At 42.4% G+C, this 16154-nt stretch overlaps 1 protein-coding gene across 1 annotated transcript in view; it reads right to left on the bottom strand.

Annotated features, from left to right (window-relative positions):
* Positions 1-16154, bottom strand: part of Glg1 (golgi glycoprotein 1) — a 109452-nt gene that overhangs the window by 10754 nt on the left and 82544 nt on the right. The window contains exons 11-18 of the mRNA XM_059263989.1: positions 15207-15360; positions 13172-13309; positions 8989-9075; positions 7823-7885; positions 6371-6484; positions 4907-4995; positions 2798-2915; positions 1792-1884 (exon numbers count right to left, since the gene is read on the bottom strand). Of these exons, the coding sequence (XP_059119972.1) occupies positions 1792-1884; positions 2798-2915; positions 4907-4995; positions 6371-6484; positions 7823-7885; positions 8989-9075; positions 13172-13309; positions 15207-15360 (856 nt within the window). The remainder of the gene's footprint in view (positions 1-1791; positions 1885-2797; positions 2916-4906; positions 4996-6370; positions 6485-7822; positions 7886-8988; positions 9076-13171; positions 13310-15206; positions 15361-16154) is intronic.

Here is a 16154-nt window from a genome sequence, read left to right as displayed (position 1 = left end):
TTTTTCTATCCCAGGATCTTTTGTTTCTAATTCCAGGCAGTCAGAGTAAGGACGTTCTCATTAAGGAGAATAACACTCATGGCGTTATAACCTCAGAGCCAACAGTGGACCAGATGACAAAGATTCAGGGTGACTACCAGGCTGCACTGGGATCTGAAAGGAAACCACTTAGGCTCTGTGGTTTCTTCTGCCTTCTTGAGCTTTCCCTTGTTAAGATTCCTCTTGGAGCACACATTTGACTCTGCTGACTAGAGAGCAGGCAGAGTCTAGAGATTCAACTTTATAAGAACAGCGTTAGATGCTAAGTATGAGTTGGATCCAATCCTCCATGACAAACAACATCTCAGAGGGCAAAGAACCAAAAGCTGTGAGGAAAGGTTGAGTGGCGCTGTAAAAAGTACCATGGGATGGATTTTAAGGTAGGTATATATTGAAGCAATCTCCTCACTGTGCTAAATGTTTAGATATAAAACACATAATCAAAGAAAGCAGATGGGAAGCAGCACCTGCCAGGGCTGCAGTATGAAGTCATGACACTTCTCTGAAGGACTAAAGACACAACCAGGACCCATCAACTAGACAAAGCACACTGATACCTAAGAAATGATACAAAAACAAAGGACTCAAACCTGAGGGGAAAAGCTAATAGGTCAATCAAAGAAAAGATGCGAAAATATATGTAATGTCCTCGGAACAATATAGAAGAAAATGATAAACAAGAATCTAGAATAGGTAGTTATGAAAAGAAGCAAGCAGAGATTTAGAAACGAAAAAGCCCAACGGTGGTCTTTAAAGAATGAGAGAATTGAAGATAAATTAGTTTGCTGGGTAACAGAAGATAAGCAATTACCTCAAACGGACAAGGCCAGAAAGCAATAAGAAAGGGTGAAAAGGGCACTGGGGACAGACTTGGGGCACCACCTGTCCACAGGAATTCAAGGAAAGAGGAAAAGCAAAGTAGTATCTGAAAAAACAGTGCCCAGACGGAGACCCTGTTCTGACAAGCGCCCACCATGACAAAGAACAAGGTCCTGCCTGGTCTCATTCCCACTGAAATTATAAATCAAACAGAAAACTAATCTAAAAGAAAGATTAACTAAGAGAGAGAGAGAGAGAGAGAGAGAGAGAGAGAGAGAGAGAGAGAGAGAAAGAAAAGACTCAGACTTTGCATGGCAACCTCAGACACAAGACAGAGAAGAAAGCATCTCAAAGGCTAAAGCATCATAGCAAGGTCCTAGGCAGCTGAGAATGCAGACATTAAACAAAACACACTGGGCGGTGGTGGCGTACGCCTTTAATCCCAGCACTCACTTGGGAGGCAATGGCAGGAGGATCTCTGAGTTTCAGGACAGCCTGGACTACAAGTGAGCTCCAGGACAGCCAGGGCTACACAGAGAAACGCTGTCTCGAAAAGACGGAGAGAGGGAGGGAGGGAGGGAGGGAGGGAGGGAGGAAGGAAGGAAGGAAGGAAGGAAGGAAGGAAGGAAGGAAGGAAGGAAGGAAGGAAGGGTGTGTGGGTGTGTGTGTGGGTAGAGTGGAACATGGGGTGAACATTGGATGTGGAGTTACTGCAGAAACTATACAGAAGAAATACCTAAATGAACACCAGGAATTTACTGGGCAGACAAGGCAGAGAGGGATACAGAGGAGTATGCATGTCGGAAGGTGAGAAAAACAGTCTAGAACAGCTGAAGGGAATAATTAAACTGATAAGGATGTGGCAGTTCTTGTCTCACCAGTGAGAATACCTTAACTTGACTTCCAACATTAAAAATGAAAATGAAATGTTACCTGAGCATTTCCATACTGCACTGTAGAACAATAGCTCTTGATGTCACTCTTGCAGGCTTCGTACAGATCTGGTTCCAAACGGATGTCTTCTGTCTGCATGACAGGGAGCCAGTGTGAGAAGTGAGGTGATTTTAGGCTAGAGATGTCAATATATATTTCTTAAACATTTACTTTTATTATTTTAAATTATATGTAGTTATATGTGCCCGCATGTGGTATGTGTATGAGTGTAGGTACCTGAGAAGGCCAGAGGTGTCAAGATGCCCTGGATCTGGAATTACAAATAGGCATGAGACATCTGACGTGGGTTCTGAAAACTGATCTCAGGTCCTCTGGAAGAGTGGCAAGTGCTCTTAACCACTGAACTGTCTCTCTAGTCCCCTGAAGATGGAATGTTTACAGACTTATTTGTTGACTGGACACTGTCTAGGAATAACTTCTAGAGGTGGCAGCAGTGTGCAGAAGACACTGTCATATGGTAAGATTTCATCTGTGACTCCATGACTCATGCTTCACAACAGTAGCTGAAGTTGTCCCTGTCTCTTCTCCCTCCCCAGTTGTCTCTGATGGGCCCCCAGGCTGGCACACCTACATTTAAGGGGAGGAATTTTATTTCAAGGGGAAAGGTGATTTTTCTTTCCCCACTTTGTTGGTAGAGATACAAAGTGAAGCACGTAGTTCTGCCGCTTCAGGCCGCCATCCTGCAGCCAGAGGGTGAAACTGACGCCAAGGACAGCTGAGTGGGCAGGAAAGATCTGTCCCCGAGGACAGGACTGGTCCATGACTATCAACACTTTGAATCTAGCCCAGTTTGGCTTCTAGGGGTGTGTGGCAAAAAAAAAAAAAAAAAAAGTCTGTCATTTAAAACCAAACTCAAAAGAAGTGGGAATGCCATACGGAAAGATTTTCAACTGTAACTACATCTCACGCTTCACAAAGGTAGCAGAAGCCATCTCCCTGTTCCTCTGCAGCTAAGCACTGGTCCTGTGGTTTCTGGAAGCATTACCATCTCCAGCTCCTCCACACGGAGTTGCTTGCGGCACTTCAGGGACACCCGGTGCTCCTTGGCTTCCTGAAGAGTGTCATTGCGCACAGTGGTACTCAGGCAGATCACTACATCAACCCTGCCACGGAAGGAGAAGGGATAAGACTGTCTGCAGTGGGGTAAAAGCCAGAGCACTGGGCACACTATTCACCCAGAATGAATGAATTAATTCGTGTGTGTGTGTGTGTGTGTGTGTGTGTGTGCGCGCGCGCGTGTGTAATGTATTTCTTGTAAGCTCACTGCTGTTGTTTTCAATAATTTAACTGTCCCCCTTATTAACCACCGCTTGAAAAGGCTGGGAGTAGTGAAATTGGCAATCTGGATATGCCAAATAAATACTAAGAATCACCACATTTAATTGAAAAGGTAAAAGTTCTGAATTTAGCCAGGTGGTGGTAGCACACACCTTTAATCCCAGCGTTTGGGAGGCAGAGTCTCTGAGTTCAAGGCCAGCCTGGGCTACACAGAGAAACCCTGTCTTGAAAAAACAACAACAAACAAACAAAAATGTTGTGAATTTAAAAGGGGGGAAAATATGCCAATATTGTTAGGACCTATAGCGCTACAAGATATTGTACCTATACTCATGTGACTTTTAATACAGTATACTGTTTTATTTTTTTTTCTTAAAAAGGAAAAACAAAACAAAACAAAACAACCATGGTCTCACAATGTACTCTAGAACAACCTGGATCTCCGTCTTCCTGTTCAGTCTCCTGAGTTCTAAGATAAAGATGCGTGACACTGCAACTACCCATATAATTAGTTACTATTAATTTCCTACTGTATCTGATTTATAAATTCAACTTTGTCATGGTACACAGGTATAGTGAAAAGGTTACACAGGGCTCGGTACTATCTGCATCTCAAGCATTCACTGTGGCTTTAGGACATGACCCCACTGCACCTTCAGAAGCCAAGCAGAGCATGTGTGATAGTACAATTCAATAACTGTTTGTTAAAAACAATGTGACCACAGAAAGAACAATGCTGTTAACCTTCACATACTGTGAAACATTCTCTAAAGGTACAGAAAAAAAACTGTCTAAAATGGGAACCTGGTCTTGGGTCATGGAAGGGAACATGTGTTCTAGTAATGTCCCCCGCCCCGAGAACAACTTGTAAGATTTGGGCAGCTATGCTGCCAAAGCCTATCAGCTTCCTCATTAAGACCTAATTTCCAAGGGAGCCGAGGTCTACTCATTCCCCAAAACTCTACTTCAGCGAGGCTGTGATGCTTCTTTGGGAAGAAGCTGGCTCAGCAACTTCCTTCTCTCAGGACTCCCTACCCCTGCTTCAATCAGACAGGCTATCTGAACCTAGGTTAAAAAACAAACAAACAAACAAACAAACAAACAAGGGGGCTGGAGAGATGGCTCAGTGGTTAAGAGCACTAGCTGCTCTTCCAGAAGTCCTGAGTTCAATTCCCAGCAACCACATGGTGGCTCACAACCATCTGTAATGAGATCTGGTGCCCTCTTCTGGCCATACAGAGAGAGCACTGTATACACTTAAAAAAAAAAATCACGAATATTCTCATATTCCCAAACCTGAGTGAGGTAACCCAAACCAAACCCTGAAGGACAAACATGGTATGTACTCACTCATAATGGGATACCAGATACAAAGCAAAGAACAATCAGACTGCAACCCACAGAACCAGGGAGGCTATATAGCAGGGGGGGACCCTAGGATGACTGTGGCTTATAATAAGTTTTGGTTTTACTCAATTACTGGGCAAGCAAGCCTCAATGAAACATTTCACTATTAGGGTAAGAATTTGTACTGTACCAAGCTGATAGTAGAAAAATAAATAAAAATGAAAAAAAAAAAAAAAAAGAATATTCCCATACTCCAGGGCTTTTCTTTTGAGAACATCTATGACCAAATGTGGCTGAGAGAGCTGTGGCTACAATCTGTGCACACAATGCCAGAGTTTAGTTACACTACAAAAAGAGTGGCCCCTGGACCAGTACTGCCAGACTGCAGGAAGTTGCCTCATATCCTACATACTCATCAGAGGCTGAGGGAGACTTTGAGGGCAGGACAGATCAATTAAGAGATACATACTTCTTTTTTATGTTGGGACAAAGTTTTAACACATCCTCCTTGCAGGCCATTTTGAACTTGTAAGAGAATCGAAAATCCTTCATCTGTACCTAAAAGATGAGAAAGAAAATCAGCTCTGTGGCAATTAACAGCAATGGGTAACATTTTAGCTATACAACTTCCAGAAGCCCGATCACAGGATGCAACTCAGTTCACAGAGTGCTTCGCTAGCATGCACAATGCTCTGGGATTTATTTCACATAAAAACCTGGTGTGATAGTACATGCCTATAATACCAGCACTTGGGAGATACACAGCACAGGAAAATTAGAGGTTCAAGGTCATCCTTGGCTACACAGCAAATTTGAGGCCAGACTGTTCATAAGAACTTTTGCAATCTGCTGAGATCTCAAGACTCTCCCTGTGGGCACACTGGTCTTCCTGTCCTTCAAATCACACGCATCTGAGCTCACTATGCCAAAAGCGTTCCTCTGGCTGATCTTCACATAGTTTACACTGCCATTTCCTTCAGGGTTCTATTTTTAGTTCTTTTCTTTTCTTTTTTTTTTTTTGGTTTTTCGAGACAAGGTTTCCCTGTCTTTCCTGGAACTCACTTGGTAGCCCAGGCTGGCCTCGAACTCACAGAGATCCGCCTGGCTCTGCCTCCCGAGTGCTGGGATTAAAGGCGTGCACCACCACCGCCCGGCTGGTTCTTTTCTTAATATCTCCTCTTGCAGTCCATTAATTCCCCAATCCCTGCCCTGGTTTTGTTTTTCTTCCTTGAACCACCCCAGATTGTGTAGCCATGATATACACCATACCTGTTCTGGCACCTTTCTTTTACTAGAGTCTAGATTCCAGCATGGCAAGAGAGTCCATTAACATCATGGAATGCACTTTACCTTCTTGTTATTACAAAGAGTATGTATGGTCCAGCCATATTGTTCAAATGGTACATCTGAATTGTAAGATTTAAAAAAAAAAGGGGGGGGGAAGGGACATACTGTGTAGGGATTTAGTTCAGTGGAAAACTGCTTGTAAGGTGAGGCCCTAAGTTCAATCTCCAGCACATAATGGGGGAGAGAAAGAAAGAGAAGAGAGGAACACAGTGGAGCAAAGAGAAGACTCAGGGTCCAGTGTATTGATGAACATCTAGGCTAGTGCATTAACAGTTACACAAAACAACAGACTCCAGTGATAGTAAGTATCACTTCATGTGAGCATTAACCAGAGCAGGGGTTGCCCGCTCTCTTGTCTCTATCCTCTCTACAATGAATGCTCTCTAGGATTACATCTCATTTGTCACTGAATGCTAAGGAGCTGAGAAGAGTGCCTGGCCAGAGTAGAGAAAGTCACATTTACTGAGAGAAGTTCCAAATAGGGCACATAATTGGAAATAATGAGAAAAGCAGAACTGCTTGGTTGTTCCAAAGCAGGAAGATATTCAGTAATGACCCCAGCAGCCAAGACAGGAAATCGACTGACCAGCTGGAAATGAGTGACTCCAATGGCACACTTCTCATTCATGTCCTTCTGGTGTTTGTTCTGTATCAGACACTCCATCAGGTCCCCAGAATCTATCTGGTTGTCTGCCACATCCTGAGGAAGACAGTACACATTTACACTTTATTTGTAATAATTAGCAATACAATCTATAGTGCCAGCTAGGAAAAATGTGAATAGGAGTGACTCTAGAAGCCTTCAAAAAAGAGATACAACATAAATTCTTCAAAATAAGCCCAAGAAACCAAGAAAGATAAAAATTCATTAGAAAATGCATGAAGCAAGAACATCTACCGTGAGGACTATTACTTATTTCCTTCTATGACGCCAGCAGCGGCTTTGGGATTAATACCTAGCTGTCAGATCTTAAGGGTTACTAAATGTTACTTCACTCCTACAATTTGGGTAGAAAGGGAGTAAGAAATAAAGTAAAGGCCGGGCGGTGGTGGCGCACGCCTTTAATCCCAGCACTTGGGAGGCAGAGGCAGGTGGATCTCTGAGTTCGAGGCCAACCTGGGCTACAAAGTGAGTTCCAGGAAAGGCGCAAAGCTACACAGAGAAACCCTGTCTCGAAAAAAGAAAACAAATACAAAAACAAAAACAACAACAAAAAAGAAATAAAGTAAAAGAAGTCACTCGGCATTGAGGTGTAACAGAGACATTTGGAAGAGGAAACTACTACCATTGTTAACAATTCCCGAGAAGCAACTCAGCCACACCCTGGAGTTTCTCTTTTATATCTTTTCTTTTTTTAATTTTTTTTTTTTTTTTTTAAAGATTTATTTATTTAGTATACAGTGAGTGTTCTGTCTGCAGGCCAGAAGAGGGCACCAGATCTCATTGTAGATGGTTGTAAGCCACCATGTGGTTGCTGGGAATTGAACTCAGGACCTCTGGAAGAACCGCCAGTGCTCATAACCTCTGAGCCATTTCTCCAGCCCTCTTTTTTTAATTTTTATCTAAAAAAATTTTTAACACTTTTTTTTTGGAAAGATTTATTTTATGTACGAATGCTCTATCTGCATGTATACCTTTACACCAGAAGAGGGCATCATATCCCACTATAGTTGGTTGTGAGCCACGATGTGGCTGCTGGGAATTGAACTCAAGGCCTCTGGAAGAGCAGCCAATGCTCTTAACCTCCTAGCCATCTCTCCAGCCCCTGTATCTTTTCTTATAATGTCACTTCACCCACTGCTGCTAGCCACACACACGCACATCTGCAGATTGCTACTACTTGCTGGGATCAAGCTCTACAATCATCAGGTTCCCAAGCTGTTGGCCCCTCCCTCAATCTTGTTTACAGTTCCAACTTTATTTGCTAAGTTTGTAACAGTGTATGCTGAAGACAGAGGTGAACCCCACAACCTTGAGCCCAAAGTCCCATTGAATTTGGTTCTGTTAGTAACCCATGTTCCTCCAGACATCACTTACATGGCAAAAGTTCTGAATTATAGGCTCACAGGCTCTCATCAGCAAAGCTTCTATTTGGATATCCTGTAGAAGATGAAATAGATTAATCACTCTGCTTCATAAAAGCCAAGCATGGAGGAGGAGGAGAAGGGGTGTGTGTGTGTGTGTGTGTGTGTGTGTGTGTGTGTGTGTGTGTGTGTATGGAGGAGGAGGAGAAGGGGTGTGTGTGTGTGTGTGTGTGTGTGTGTGTGTGTGTGTGTGTGTTTTCCCTCTATCTCTTCTAATTATGTAGCCCTAGCTAGAACTCAGAGATCCGCCTGCCAGTGTCTCCTGAGTGCTGGCATTAAAGGTTTGTACCACTACATCTGGCAGGCAGATCTTTTTATCAAATTGAACAAATGAAGAGGCAGAACTAAGAAAAGGGAGATGATGTGCCAAGTGGTGGTGGCACACGCCTTTAATCCCAGCACTCAGAAGGCAGAGGCAGGTAGGTCTCTGAGTTCGAGGCCAGCCTGGTCTACAGAGGGACTTCCAGGATAGCCAGGGCTACAAAGAGACATCTTGTCTCAGTAATAGAAAAGAACAAAAACAAAAACAAAGAAAGGGGAGATGAAATATTTGGCAATAATATTAGAGCATGCAAATTCTTTGGAGTTTTTACTATCTCTTGTACTTCTGAACAGTATTGTCTACACTTATGAGGCTTTTAAATCTCATGTTTTATATTTCAGTAGGTTTCAGTGTATAACAGAGGTAAACTCATACATTCAATCTTTCATTTATAACTACAAGTCCCAGGACTTTATTAAGCATACAAAGAGCACCAAATGACCTCACTAAATGAGCTTTAGGAATAAGAGACTATCACTGCTTACACTTCTTTTAAATGTGATTCAGAGACTTGCAGTGCAGAAGCCATCTTTTCTCAAGTGAGAAAGGGTCTAATAACTGATAACTGTGAAGAAGAACCAAATAGCTAACTGTATAGACAGCTTTTCTGGAGCTGTATTAGAAGGGTCAGGACTCAGCACAATGTACCTCTTTATAAAGTCAACAGGGACAGATTGTTAAGGTTCTTTTGACTGACAGAGCATCTGTACTCTCAAGAGCACACAAACAAAAGAGCTAAGCAATAATGGCCAGGCTGCTGGCAGCACCCCTCCTCCAGGGAGCTACTTATCACTTACCTCAGACTCTAACTCCGTGAGGTTGCCCACTATGTCTCTGCATTCCACAGCTAAGTCATCAAGATGGTCTTGGAGGCACTCAAGCTCCTGCACATAAAAAGGCAAGCCCTTGGTGTTTAGTCAGGGAAGCAAATAAGAGAAGGTGGGACACTGCGCATGCCTCCTTTGTACTCGGCTCCCTTTTAAAACCACCTCACTGAACAACACAAAAGCTCTACCTGATTAAAACTGAGATGTAACATGTTACTTGATGTAACAAGGTGGTTGAGAGGGCCAAGTAGTACACTAAGCCATGCAAATTCAGAAGGCCAAACTTACAAGTCCAACAGGAACTACCCAGGTATCTTCAAACTATAACACTCAGCCTGTAAACTATAGTAGGTTATTTTTTCCCTCTTCCTTCCTTCCTTCCCTCCCTCCTTCTTTTCTTCCTTTCCTTCCCTCCTTCCCTCCCTCCCTCCCTCCTTCCCTTCCTTCCTTCCTTCCTTCCTTCCTTTCTTGGTTTTTCAAGACAGGTTTTCTCTGTGTAGCTTTGCGCCTTTCCTGGAACTCACTCTGTAGTCCAGGCCTGACTCTGCCTCCCGAGTGCTAGGATTAAAGGCGTGTGCCACCCGGGATATAGTAGGCTATTTTAAAAAATTATTTTATGTGTAAAAGTGTCTTGCCTGCATGTATGTCTGTGTGCCACTTGTATGCCTTGGGGCAGCAGAGGCCAGAAGAGGGAATCAGATTCCTCAGAACTAGAGGTACTAGAGATAGTTGTGAGCTACCACATGGGTGCTGGAAATTGAGTTCATGTCCTCTGGAAGAAGACAATCCAGTGCTCTTAACTGATGAGCTACTTCTCCAGACCCTTTAACCACATACTATTATTATTTAAGGGTATTTTGTTTGGGCTTTAGACACTGGGCTGATGCTGCCTTGTATCTAGCCTTACTATTCACTATTTCTTTCAGCTGCTTAGAACTGTAAGCACAGTACCTGGCCACTCTCCTAAAGCTACCAAAAGCTACCTCTCAGCAGAGTGCCCTGTTACGAGCAAAGGTTCACCAAACTGACCACTCTGTAGGAGTCTCTGTTTTAGACTTAGAATAGGAAGAAAGAGAGAAGGACTGGAGGAATTACAACAGCTAGAACTGAGGAGAAAAATGCACCAAACTTCTGCAAGACAAACAGATAACAAGAAAAATCTTATCCATGGAATCCATTCTTAGGTTTAGTCTCACAGCCACGTGCCACAATATAGCTGGGGTTTCTGAAGATTTACCTTATAGAGCGGTGTGAAGAAAACCTTTTCTGGGATTCTAGAGCAACACATTTTTGTTATTGTTCTATTAGACAAAGGCATCTAAACTATAGGCATTTTCTAGTCATAAACTCAAAAGAATTAGAGCAGGCTCAGGAAACAAGTGATGAAAATGATATTCTTATAGCCAATAGTCTTGGTAAATAATTACGGTGTTTCTTAAAATGTCCAACTCCAAAACATGACAATTTTTGGTGTATCTTTGTATGTGACCCAGTAAGTAATCAGGGTTGCTAATAGGGGCATAGGTAAGGGCTTATTTACAGAAGCATTGGCAAAATATGAGTATCTATACTACATGTAAGCCCCTGGCGCACAAGTGGCCAGGCTTTTCCTACAGAACACTCTAAAGGCCACAATAGCGTCCCTTGAGCAGCAGGTAACCAAGCTCCACCCTACAGAGAAGAACACCTATAGACAGCCTGCGTCTAGCTTAGGTCTTTGCTGCTCTACTCCTGAGCAGAGGCAGCCAACCTCCCAATAAATCTCCTGTGTGAGGTTTGCTATGCAGTGTCTTTGTGCTATCCCTTGGATTCCGAATGCCAGGACACCTTTCCTCTCAGAGCTGTAACACTTACACTGCTGAAGAAAATTTCATAGCTAGGTGTAGTGGCACACATCTTTAATTTCAGCACTCAGGTAAGCAGAGGCAGACAGATCTCTATGATTATGAGGCCAGCCAGGTCTATGCAGCAAGTTCCAGACCAGTCAGGGCTACATAAAGAGACCATATCTCAAAAAGTTAAATAAAAAAATTAAAATTTTTCTCTCCACAGCCATTAATTGCCTATAATTGTCAGGGAAGAGTAGAAAATTGTATCCTCTCCCCACTACATATATGTGTAGGCAAGATGTGCAAGTGTTGGTGTTGTGTGCACATGCACAGGGGACCAGAGGTCAACTTTGGGTGTTATTCCTTAGTAACTAATCCAGCCTGTTTGTGAGACGTCTCTCACTGGGATGTGGGGACTTGACATTGGGTTAGGTTGGTTTCCCAGTAAGATCCAGGTACCTGCTTGTTTCTGCTTCCCCAGTGCTGCGATTATAAGCATGAGACACCTCACCTGGCTCTTTCACTTGGGTGCTAAGGATCAAACCTATGCTTTTAAAATAAGCACTTTACCAACCAGACTATCTGTCTAGTCCTTGTTGTTTGAAACAAAGTCTCATGCAGCTCAGCCTGGTTCCAAATTCTCTATGTAGCCAAAGACTATCTTTTTGTTGTTGTTTTTGTTTTTTGAGACAGGATCGCACTCTGTAGACCAGGCTGGCCTCAAACTCACAGAGACCCACCTGCCTTTGCCTCCTGGGTGCTGGGATTAAAGGAGTGGGTCATGCCTGGCTGCCAAAGCTATCTTTGAACTGATGTCTTGTTTCCACCACCAAACTGCTCTGAGATTAAGAGCATGTGCTACCATTTCTAGCTATGTGTGACTTTCAACTACGTGGAAAAATACTACATTTCCGTGCATCTTGTAGGGCTGTGCTACAGCAATCACATTATCTATTGGTGCATTCGGAATTTTTTTGTTTGTTTGTTTTTTTGAGACAGGGTTTCTCTGTGTAGCTTTGTGCCTTTCCTGGGTCTCGCTCTGTAGACCAGGCTGGCCTCAAACTCAGAAAGATCTGCTTGCCTCTGCCTCCCAAGTGCTGGGATTAAAAGAGTGCGCCACCACCGCCAGGCCCCAGAACTTTTATTTACACACACACACACACACACACACACACACACACGCACACCACAAAATACTCTGGCAATCACAAAAGGATTTAATGTAGCATATAATGTTAGAAAGTAAATTAAAAAAATAAGCCGGGCAGTGGTGGCACACGCCTTTAATCCCAGCACTTGGGAGGCAGAGCCAGGTGGATCTCTGTGAGTTGGAGGCCAGCCTGGGCTACCAAGTGAGTTCCAGGAAAGGCGCAAAGCTACACAGAGAAACCCTGTCTCGAAAAACAAAACAAACAAATAAACAAAAAAACAAAACAAAAACAAAAACGTCTTTCCTTCTTCATTTTGGGCTGGAGAGATGGCTCAGTGGTTAAGAGCACTGACTGCTCTTCCAGAGGTCCTGAGTTCAATTCCCAGCAACCACATGGTGGCTCACAACCATCTGTAATGAGATCTGGTGCCCTCTTCTGGCCTGCAAGGACACATGCAGGCAGAACACTGTATACATAAGAAATCAATAAACCTTTAAAAAAAAAGTCTTCCTAATTCAATTAAAAAAAAAAAAAAGAAAAGAAAATGAGTTAAAATGAGGAAAGAAAAGAAAAATATGTTAAGGAAAATGGAATGCCTAGCACAAAAAAATGCCTACCACAAAATCTTATATACATGTCAGAGCAGGGCTGGCTCTAAGATTTCTTTCTTTCTTTCTAAAAATTTTAAAATTTCTTTTAGTTTAAATACATAAGTGTTTTTCCTGAATGTATATATATGCACTATGTGCATGCCTGGGCCTGCGAAGGTCAGAAGAAGGCATTATATTTTCTGGAACTGGAGTTACATATGGTTGTGAGTTGCCATGTGGGTCCTAGGAACTGGGTCCTCTGCAAGAATAAGTGCTGTTGACCTCTGAGCCATCTCCCCAGTCCCCTTGGCTCTAAACATTACACAAAGAGGGAAAATAATCAACTCTAATAATAAAGAAACCATAACATTAAAACATATGAAAATTATAACTATTCTTACATAAAAGCAAAAAACAAAAACAAACAAACAAAAACCTCTGGTGGGTTTCTTCTAGAAAGAACACTGAAAATACAAAAAAATCACACCAGCAAATACTAAGATGGACTCCATGGGTACTTTACATTAAATATGAGTCACTAACATTATGATCAGAGAAAGCAAATGGCACCTCTGTCACCCACCTGCCCAGTCTCTGTTTTCTCACTACACCATTTCCCAAGATCTATCAGGCACTTATCCTGGAGGGCAGGATCCAGCTTAACATCCATGGCACGCTGGTGTAGGATCCTTTGTACTTCAGCCCGGCATTCTCGTGAAAGCTACATGAGAAAGAATGAGCAAAAGACTTTAAAGATAACAAAAGTAAATATATGAAGTCCCTAGGCAGAACAAATCTCTTATCAGCAAACTAATAACTAGCCCTGTAGTTTACTCCCCAACTTTATACCAAATCAGATTTTCTAGGATAAGAATTAAATGCTTTAGGGAACTGTTGAAGTTGAAATTTCTCCAAGCAGGAATACAGTCAGCATTTTCCATTAGATGATGTCCTTTTCTGAGAGTATCCCGAAGGAAAAAAAAAAAAAAAGTGAACCAGATCCGTCCAAAGCAGGGTTTTGTTTAGCAACACTATCTTGCTACTCCATGAGTATGGTAACATATTAGATCTGACTGGGGCAAGACTTACACATACATGCTGCATGCAGGCAATGACAGAACATCGATTACACAGCCAGGGCTGTATGTCATAGGCAAATTATATAGAATGAGCCAAGGGTGAAACAGGTGAACACCATACCATGGATGCCCAGAACAAACACATACCTGAGGCAGGATCACAGACCTAATTCCTTAGTGGGTATGGGGTTTCATTTTACTTTTTAAAAAATGACCTCTATTTATTTGTTTACTTATTTGTGCCTGTGTGTACAGTAGTTGTCCAAGTGCCATGACATATGTGTGGATCAGAAGACAACTTACAGGGGTGGGTTATGGAGGTTGAACTCAGCATAAGGCTCGGTAACAAGCACATTTACCCACTGAGTCAGGCCCAATGAGTTCCCTTTCAGAGTTACAGAATAAATATTCTGACAATATTTATACAATACTGTGAATGCACCAAATACCACTGATTTTTTTCCTTTAAAGGGCTAATTTTATGTTCTGTGAACTTCAGTTCAATTCTGTAAGAAGTATTTTTTTAAATCTTGCATAAGGGGTATGGTGAGGCGGTTTAGTGGGTAAAGGCACGTCTGCTGAGCCTGATGATCCCTGGGACTCCCATGGTGGAAGAAGAAATAAACATTTCCAAGTCGTTTTCTGGCTTCTACATGCATACCGTGACAAGTGTCTCTGGGTATGTGAACACAAAAATGTAATAAAAAAATCTAAAAAGTTAGCACAAAGGAGTCTACTCTTTCTTTACACGAGAAAGAACCCCTACTGTTATGACTAACCAGATACCAGGATATGGGAGCATCTGTAGCTAATGAGAAATACTATGTTTTCTGATATGACAGAATAAAAACTGGGCCAGGATTTTAGCAGCTGAAGTATGACACTTCCTAACTGTATCTCCTGGTTCTGAATCCTAGACAATTAGACTAGGCTCAGAGGGGTATCTGTACTCAGGTACGTAAAGTAATAACATGGCTACAATCTGTAACATAGGCAGAAATGACATTCAATAGGGTCTCAGAATGAGAGAAAGCAGCATGTCTGTGTGGCACCAGAAGACAGCTAAGCTCACACAAATATCTCACCAAAGGGTGGCAACTGGGGCAGGGAATTGCCAAGAAGCTGGTATTGAAGTTTCTGCTCCAACTAGTGCATTGACAGAGAGATCTCGTTAATATAAAGCACTTGTGTTTGGCTGTAAAAGGCACAAGGCTAAAGGACCATTTGTATCCTGGCTAAAAGCTTCTAATGGATCTTTAAGACTAAATAAAGTTAGAACAGCAGAATTTAATTGTCCATTTGTGATTCGTATTTTGGAAATTTAGAGAGAAAACCCGGAAATGTTTCCCCATATACTTTGTTTAAAACGAAAAACAAAACCAACAACACACAGGAAAGAAGCTGGTGGACAACTGTACCAGCAGGGATACTCACTGAATGATTATGTTCCTAGTGGTAAACACCCTCCCATCCCGCCACATACACCAGAGCAGGAAGGAAACAAACAGCATTAAGAAGAAACCAAGGGTGACAGCATACCCTCCTTCCTTGCTCTTCTGTACGGTAGGCGTGCCTATATAAACAAGAAAACACAGCTCCAGGAGGCATGAGTTCACTGGTCTCATTCCAACCATGGGTATGGCAAAGGCGAGAAGCATCTCCCTGGCATTTTCGGTATAATACAGGGTCCAACCTATAAGGTTAAAGTGAAAAGAGAAGCATTCCTTCCATATTTTCTTTCTCAGACATGCTAAGGGTTTTTGCTGTCCCGTCCTGCCCCCCCCCCCTTCAGACAAGGTCCCATAGAACTCAGGCTGGCTTTGAAGGATGAACTCTTGGTCCTCCTGCCTCCACCTCCTAAACACAGATTACAGGCATAAGTAGCCACACACCACTCTAAATGCCACTCACAATGACACAACAGTCAACTTACAGAAACCTGTTAACTTTCACACAGAAGACATCTAGTCTCCCTCAAAGATGTCATTCTAGTGCTGTAAGGTACCTACTATTCCTAACTGTAAGACCCAGCAGGCCAGGCAGCAGAGTAGAGCTAGGTTTGTTGTTAGCCTAGGCAATCTTTCACTAAGTACTTTTTCCTAGGATGAATGCAGTGCAACCTTATCTGATGCACTAGCTTCAACAAGATCAGGAAATGACAGGAAAAACAGTCTTCTCCTCAGAACACTCAACAACAAAAATGTTCTCTTTATCTTCTTATGGAAGATAAAGTAGTGGTTTCTTTAATTTGCCTGAAAATTGCTTATCAAATTATAAAACATGTAACTTTGAATCAACTAAGGACAGTGGATCATGTGTTGAACTGGCTTTTTTTCCTCAAATCAGACCAAGGGATACCTGATTGTTCACATTCTATTGTCAACTGTAGGAGGACCTATTTAATGGCAGGAGAGAGGCTAGTATTAAGCTTTTAAGAGATTATGAAGCACATTTTTGATCTGAGGAGAAAGAGTTGAGGAGGAGAAA

This window comes from Peromyscus eremicus, chromosome 5 (genome assembly GCF_949786415.1).
Source record: "Peromyscus eremicus chromosome 5, PerEre_H2_v1, whole genome shotgun sequence".
Lineage (NCBI taxonomy): Eukaryota > Metazoa > Chordata > Mammalia > Rodentia > Cricetidae > Peromyscus > Peromyscus eremicus.
The sequence above is the reverse complement of the archived record's forward strand: the minus strand, read 5'-3'. Positions and strand labels throughout refer to the sequence as shown.